General features: G+C 41.2%; 2 protein-coding genes across 2 annotated transcripts in view; one reads left to right on the top strand and one right to left on the bottom strand.

The window, feature by feature from the left end:
* The window catches only part of LOC106809518 (zygotic DNA replication licensing factor mcm6-B-like), a 13,194-nt gene extending 12,125 nt beyond the window's left edge, over positions 1-1,069 (bottom strand). Inside the window, exon 1 of the mRNA XM_014812612.1 lies at positions 662-1,069. Coding sequence (XP_014668098.1) covers positions 662-855 — 194 coding nt within the window. The 5' untranslated portion in view covers positions 856-1,069. The remainder of the gene's footprint in view (positions 1-661) is intronic.
* A 232-nt stretch (positions 1,070-1,301) lies between these two features.
* Positions 1,302-6,751, top strand: LOC106809519 (heat shock 70 kDa protein cognate 4). The gene is made up of 12 exons (XM_014812613.1): positions 1,302-1,411; positions 1,720-1,959; positions 2,590-2,795; positions 3,174-3,332; positions 3,634-3,757; positions 3,891-4,044; positions 4,264-4,492; positions 4,656-4,943; positions 5,113-5,275; positions 5,588-5,820; positions 6,076-6,166; positions 6,360-6,751. Exons 2-12 carry the CDS (start codon positions 1,752-1,754, stop codon positions 6,473-6,475), a joined length of 1,971 nt encoding a protein of 656 aa, XP_014668099.1. The 5' UTR covers positions 1,302-1,411; positions 1,720-1,751; the 3' UTR covers positions 6,476-6,751.
* Positions 6,752-7,629: the final 878 nt, after the last annotated feature.

Here is a 7,629-nt window from a genome sequence, read left to right as displayed (position 1 = left end):
CATTGAAATCTGGTATCCCGCACAAGAATCTGGTATCCCGCGGATATCGGGATACCGCTAATTTCGACCCCTGCTGATGATGTGTTATAATTAATGTTGACAATGTTGTAAAAGAATACACGTACAACTTTTGTTTATGTATAATATTATATATATAGTTCATTGTCTATCTTACGCTATATTACTAGCTCTAGTACTATAGCCTGCATACAGTTGCGGAATATGCTGTAGTAGTAGTAGAGCTAACGCTATACATAATAGCGTTATATAGCATATATAATAGCATAATATACCGTAGTTAGAACTAGAATAGTAGAAAGTAGGGCCCAAGGATAGAGAATTAAACATGGGTCCCAATAAAACCAATGTGCTTAACCCTAACCCTAATCCTAACCCTAACCATAACTCTAACCTATTATATTGATATAATATTATATTTTTATTGATGTAAATGACATTGGTTTTATTGGGACCCATGTTCTCTATCCTTGAACCGAAAGGAGACGTTGCTAGGGCAGTATACTAGGGGCTAGCTCTAGTACTATAGCCGCTTACATTAACTGCCGCTGGCAGTTATTGGCCGCCAGCGGCAGTTAATGTAAGCGGCTATAGTACTAGAGCTAACTAGGGGCCTACTGGAAGTTAGTTAGACAGCGCTTACTCTTCTAAAAAGTCTTGAAATAGTTTTTGACAACGGTCTCCAACATCGTCTTTCACCCTTGCATTTCCAGTCGTATGATCTGCTACATCCATTTTACTAAACGCAGTAATAAATAATCGGTTAGCAATGTTTATAAGTATAACATTCACAACTTCCGTTCTCCCATGCTCAGTTTTGGCGCGAAACTTGTGCATGCATAAGGTTAAACAAGAGAACAGCCCACATTATTTTCTTCTTCACGCGTGCTTATCGTTTTTCTATCAGTTTTCCTATTAATGCCATGTTAATACTAGGCAAAAATAGCGTCAGATATACCTATAAAACATTTTATACGTGTTCACAATTTGTGTTACTTGATTAAATATATATGAATAAATATTCATTGCAATCTCAATCTGCATGGTTCAATAACTAACTGGAAACTAAAAATTTGTAAGCGTTTTAGTTGGCTATCTCTTATTCTGCACATTTTTTTAGATATGTTCGGAGAAGGAACTGCGCGATGCGTGGTTGTCAATGTGCGATAATTCGTAATATTTTGATATATTTTGAATGACTCATTCATTCTAGAAGGAGCGGTCGTCTCGAACATTCTGCCTGACGTCATATCCACGCGCGGCTGTTATAAAGCGGCGCCACCGGATACGCGGTCTCTTTATTTCTCAACGTGGTGAAGAAGAATCTTCTTTGTTACCTTGCTGAACTTTGTGCGCCATAACAGCTTGTGTAGATACTGTAAATAATTAAAAGGTACGTATTATTGTAGTTTAAGATTTATTTTGAATGTATGTTTTGGTTCCAAGTCAGATGACTGAGTTTATAAGCCTGATTTCATGGATTGATATTCGCACTGTTTGAGGTTGCCTTTCATTCATTGAAACGTGACCGCCATTCTTAGAAATAGCCGAATTTTCATTACCTTTGGAACTAACTTGTGCAGGGAAATTTTGCTGCAGTAGGATGAAACATATTTGAAACGAACGTGTTTCTAATTGTAGGTTCTATAACAGTTAACATGCAAGTATTTTGATATATTCTTTCTCATCTTGTACTTGTAGCGTAACTGATTCGAATCCAATAACCAAGCAAAATGGCATCCAAAGCAACGGCAATCGGTATTGATCTTGGAACGACATACTCCTGTGTCGGAGTATTTCAGCATGGCAAAGTTGAAATCATTTTCAACGATATGGGCCACAACACCACACCCAGCTATGTATCATTTACGGATGAAGAAACACTCATCGGTGATGCAGCAAAAACCCAGGCTGTAAAGAACCCGATCAACACTGTCTATGGTAAGTTGTACACAAAAAAGTGGCTATTTTTAAACTGCATTACTTATATCTTAATTGACTTGGTTTGTGGTAACATGTGGACTTGTAAATGTAAGTGAATAATTTGTCTCTGGAAAATTAGTACATGTGTTATTAAATACCATACGCGGTGGCTGGAGGTACGGCAGCCGTCGTTCGTTGAAGCCTCTTTTTGGCGTTGGGGTTAAAGTTCTAGCTCATCTAAACTATCAAATCGTGAATTTATTTCCCAAGGCGTTATTTCGAAATCTGGCGCCACTTGTCGCCATCTTTGTCTCGTTAAGTATTAAAGCGAATGGACTGCCGTACCTCAAGCCTCGAGACATTAAGATACGGCTGCCGTACCCTTAGCCACAGCCTATTAAATATGTCAACGATGAGGAAAAACGGGTTTTTGTGGTTTCATGGCTTAACTGCTATGTTGACTTCCATCCCTTGGCTGTCTGAGTTGACGATAATCACATGTATTCCTTTACCTTTGTCCTTAAAAAAAAATTCACGCTGTACAAATCTAAAAATTTATAAATGAACATTGATCTGAAATATTGAAAGCATACCTGTATTTTAACCTCTGACAGTTCATATATTTTTGTATGGTGACGTCTTTTGTAGATGCTAAGCGATTGATTGGAAGGCGTTTCGAAGACACAACCGTCCAGCAGGATATGAAACACTGGCCTTTCACAGTCGTCAGCGATGCAGGCAAGCCCAAGATCCGCATAGACTACAAGGGTGAGAACAAACTGTTCTTCCCAGAAGAAGTCTCGTCCATGGTACTAAACAAGATGAAGGAAACCGCTGAGGCCTACCTCGGAAGGGTGCGTAATCGCTACGTTGCATCTTAATTGTTGGATTGATAGATGAAAGGTGAAGGTTGCCACGTGGCGTATCAAGAGCAATGATGAATATTTTTCCTCATTCGCGGTTTCCACCAGAGAGGTTCCCGATGCCTCGGTGAGGGATTTTACTTCCTTGGATGTCTGAGCTCTTTGTTGATGAGCGTGAATTCACCTAACAAGTAGTAAGCAATGTTTACACTGGTGGTTTTTGTTCTTACATGGAGGCTGGGGGTAACAGGGCACTAATGTATGAGATAAATTTCTGAAACATGAAATTGTTGTTGTTTATGCTGACGTTCTATAATCTAGGTAACGTACTAGTGTGATATACAACTGAACTTTTATTTTTTTGAACAGACTGTGGCAAACGCTGTAGTAACAGTACCAGCCTATTTCAATGACAGTCAGCGGCAGGCAACGAAAGACGCCGGCACCATTTCTGGTCTCAATGTCCTACGTATTATCAACGAACCAACAGCTGCAGCTATTGCATATGGACTTGACAAAAAAGTTCAGGTGTGTGCTAGTTATATTCTTTCTTGGGTGTATGTGAAGTTAACAACTACATGAAGTCTACATGGTTCGCACAGTCCTTGAAAAGTCCTTGAATTTGAGGGTAGTACTTGAATTTAGTAAATGTTGATTTTGTGCTTGTGTTTTTGGAATGAATCCTTGCCTGTATTAAAAAAAAAATTGTACCGTCAATATACCAGGTCGTGATTTGTATCTGAACTCCTTGTTGCTGCTGCTGGTATCAAAACCTAAATGTACCCATTGTATTTATCGGTCATTTATATAAGGTTTTGTTGTTTGTTAGGGTCATGGAGAGCGCAATGTACTCATCTTCGATCTGGGGGGTGGTACTTTTGATGTCTCAATCTTGACCATTGAAGACGGCATCTTTGAGGTGAAATCTACTGCTGGTGATACGCATTTAGGAGGTAAGGAACCAGTCGTCCTTCAATGTGCCGCGTAAGACGTAGTGTGGTGCTCGATACGTGAACTTTGCATGGGTGTTGTACGATAAGATGCACTGTTATCAGGTTTTAACGATTGCTATGTAAATATTTTCAGGAGAGGACTTTGACAACCGCATGGTCGCTCACTTCATGCAGGAGTTCAAGCGCAAACACAAGAAAGATATGAGTGCCAACAAGCGCGCAGTTCGGCGTCTAAGCACAGCCTGTGAGAGAGCAAAGCGCACCCTCTCCTCAAGCACTCAGGCTAGGTGTGTGTGCGTGCGTGCGTGCGTGCGTGCGTGCGTGCGTGCGTGTGTGCGTGCGTGCGTGCAAAAACTTATTCATAATCCCTAGTAATGAGGGTTAAATGGGGGTGGGGGTTATTGTGCACCTATGGGAAATCTGGTGCAGAAACATTGGGGAAATGTTTCAGTGTGAAAGTGCGTCATGTGAATTTTTTACTGACAAGTTATCTATTTGTATTTAAGCATCGAGATCGACTCTCTGTTCGAGGGCATCGACTACTACACGTCCATCACGAGAGCTCGTTTCGAAGAGCTCAATGCTGATCTCTTCCGCGGAACCCTGGAGCCGGTGGAGAAGGCCCTGCGTGACTCCAAGATGGACAAGGCTCAGATCCACGACCTTGTGCTTGTTGGAGGCTCAACCCGTATCCCCAAGATCCAGAAGCTCCTGCAGGACTTCTTCAACGGCAAAGTATGTCTAAGAGCGTTTGGGCCATTCATCTCATTGTCATGACTCGTGATTATAGTTGCCGTGTATGCGATAAATTGGGCGTTTAAGTTTACCTTGCTCTTCTCTGTTTGTGTTCTTAGCATTTTATGTGCAATGTTAATGCAAAACTCCTTTCTCTCCAAAGGAACTGAATAAGAGCATCAACCCGGATGAGGCTGTGGCGTACGGCGCTGCGGTGCAGGCAGCCATCCTGTCCGGAGACAAGTCTGAGGAGGTGCAGGATCTGCTGCTGCTGGATGTGACGCCGCTGTCACTCGGCATCGAGACCGCTGGAGGTGTGATGACGACCCTCATCAAGCGTAATACGACCATCCCCACGAAGCAGACGCAGATCTTCACAACCTACTCTGACAACCAGCCTGGTGTGTTGATCCAAGTCTACGAGGGTGAACGAGCAATGACCAAAGACAATGTAAGTGTTGTATAGTATTATCTTCATTGGCCTTGACAAGTTGACATTCGGCAGTTATGCAATACATGAACTTATCTTTGAACGTCTCTTGACTGATATCAACACTAATTTAATTTTGTTTTTGTGAAACAATTTTGCATGCTTAAGTAGTCCTGTGTTAATTTTTCAGAACTTGCTAGGCAAGTTTGAGTTGACTGGTATCCCCCCAGCTCCACGAGGAGTCCCTCAGATTGAAGTTACCTTCGATATCGATGCTAACGGCATCTTGAATGTGTCGGCAGTCGACAAGAGTACTGGCAAAGAGAACAAGATTACCATCACAAATGACAAGGGTATGTCCATCTGGTTGTATGGCGAAGGGGATATTCTATTTTTATGTACAGAGCAATGATGAATATTTTTCCTCATTCGCGGTTTCCACCAGAGAGGTTCCCGATGCCTCGAGGAGGGATTTTACTTCCTTGGATGTCTGAGCTTTGTTCGCGCAGTCTTATTTGGATTTCTAATAGCCTGCTCTGTGTTTACTGAGGTAGAATTGGCAACGTAAATGTATATGGAAAAGATACTGCTTTCAGTAGAATTCACAAAACTTGTTGGCAGCATGCAGACAACCGTGGTACTCACTTCGTGAATTGTTTTTGCAGGTCGTCTTGGCAAGGAGGAGATTGAGCGCATGGTGGCAGAAGCAGAGAAGTACAAGGGCGAGGATGATGCACAGAGGGAGAAGGTCACTGCCAAGAATAGTCTAGAGAGCTATTGCTTTAACATGAAATCCACTGTTGAGGATGAGAAGCTCAAGGACAAGATCTCTGAAGATGACAAGAAGGTGATCCTTGACAAGTGCAACGACACCATCAAGTGGCTCGATGCCAACCAGGTAAAGGAAATTTGCACGGGCTTCAATTCGTTGTTTCTTTCTTGTCAGCTTTGATTGCAAGATGTGGCCCGTTTGGTGTTGTTGTTGGTGATGATGAATATTTTTCCTCATTCGCGGTTTCCACCAGAGAGGTTCCCGATGCCTCGAGGAGGGATTTTACTTCCTTGGATGTCTGAGCCAACAACTTCCGTTTGACTATCTGTGACAATATTTACATAGGTGGAACTCGCTAATGTCTTGGTGTTATTATTGTAGCTGGCTGAGAAGGACGAGTTTGAACACAAACAGAAGGATTTGGAGCAAATCTGCAACCCAATCGTCACCAAGTTGTACCAAGCTGCTGGTGGTGAGTTTTATGACATTTCTAAGCATAGCTGCTATAGTGGTTATTCCTCATTTGCAGTTTCCACTGAAGGTTGTGAAAGTTTTTGTTACATCAAATGGATTTTCAATCCACAAATTTCCCAATAGATAGCGAGTGTTTAAAATGGTAACGATAATTATTTCACTTTGTAACTTTGCAATCTCTACATTTCCAGACATGCCAGGAGGAATGCCCGGTGGTATGCCAGGGGGGATGCCTGGAGCAGGAGCTGGTGCTCCTGGTGCAGGAAGCGGTGGCTCCGGTGGCCCCACAATCGAAGAGGTCGACTAAATCAATGCTACTAGATCTACGGAACCAACAATCACCACTCAAGTCTGCTGATAACAGCCTAACTTGTCTGTCATTTAACACGCACTAAGTTGTGATATGTCTGTATTTTGTTTCAATACAAATTAATAGCTTGTCCATTTATGTTGTCAACGTGCACACAGTTTCCAATGTTTTCTGCTTTTCTGGGCTCCTACTTTGTTGAAATACCTAACTTGTTCGTTTGTATTTATTAATCGCAAGAGCAGATGTGCAGGAATAAAAGTCCATAAAATTTCACTTTATTGTTGTTGCATTGTGTATTGTTATACTGTCACAAATAATTTGTTGAAGCAACCATTTCTATACACATACAAGCTTGAATCGTACTTGGTTACACACCACCTCTGTTGAGCAATATCAGACTCGTAACGTCGGTGTATATAAGCGATTGAATTCACAAGAAATTTAATTAAACGTAAATTCACTCCACTGACATCAGTTAACCACGAGTAAAAACGTGGGTACGTTCATAATTTCGTACATATGCACATTTTCTATATAGGTGTTAGAATGACTAGCTGATGTTCTTTATAATCATTAGTCAATGAGTTTCTGCCATTTGTTGTACACGAGTAGTACTTTCACATGTCTGGTGTCTCTCCACAACCAGGCTGTATCACGACTTCTCCTCTGGCATTTTCTCGAAGTCAAGAAACTTTTCCTGCTTCACAGCGTACATGGAATAGAAATCTGAACAGGTGTTGGTCAAGGAATACAAATCGAATCTCTTCCTATTAATACGACGACACTATTTTACAGTTGCCACATATCTATAATATATACAATGGTATAAATGCATAATAAATATAATATGTAGGGTAGAATAGATGAATACATCTAATTTTACACTGGAAGTCAACAGGAAAACGTAAATCGTGTTACGGAATTTCGCGTCTTAGTACTTACGCGTTTACTTTAGGTTATAGTATTCTAGCTTTGCTATTAGAATTTAAATATAAGATCACTGTATCTCTATTCATTTCACAAGGGAAACAAGATATACAACCAAATTGTAATCACCATTCGAGCGGGACATGGAAAACCCAAAACAACTAAGACAAACAGTTAAAACCCAATGCCTGTCACACAATGGCACCAAAATTTATTGTCTGCCG

Source organism: Priapulus caudatus, unplaced genomic scaffold, assembly GCF_000485595.1.
Source record: "Priapulus caudatus unplaced genomic scaffold, Priapulus_caudatus-5.0.1 Scaffold360, whole genome shotgun sequence".
Classification (NCBI taxonomy): Eukaryota; Metazoa; Priapulida; class Priapulimorpha; order Priapulimorphida; family Priapulidae; genus Priapulus; species Priapulus caudatus.
This window is presented reverse-complemented; position numbering and strand designations above follow the sequence as displayed.

Coding starts and splice junctions, on each gene's coding strand:
- LOC106809519 (XM_014812613.1), top strand. CDS start 1,752: ATGGCATCCAAAGCAACGGCAATCGGTATTGATCTTGGAACGACATAC. Junction 4,493..4,655: donor AGGACTTCTTCAACGGCAAA/GTATGTCTAAGA, acceptor TTCTCTCCAAAG/GAACTGAATAAGAGCATCAA. Junction 5,276..5,587: donor TACCATCACAAATGACAAGG/GTATGTCCATCT, acceptor TTGTTTTTGCAG/GTCGTCTTGGCAAGGAGGAG.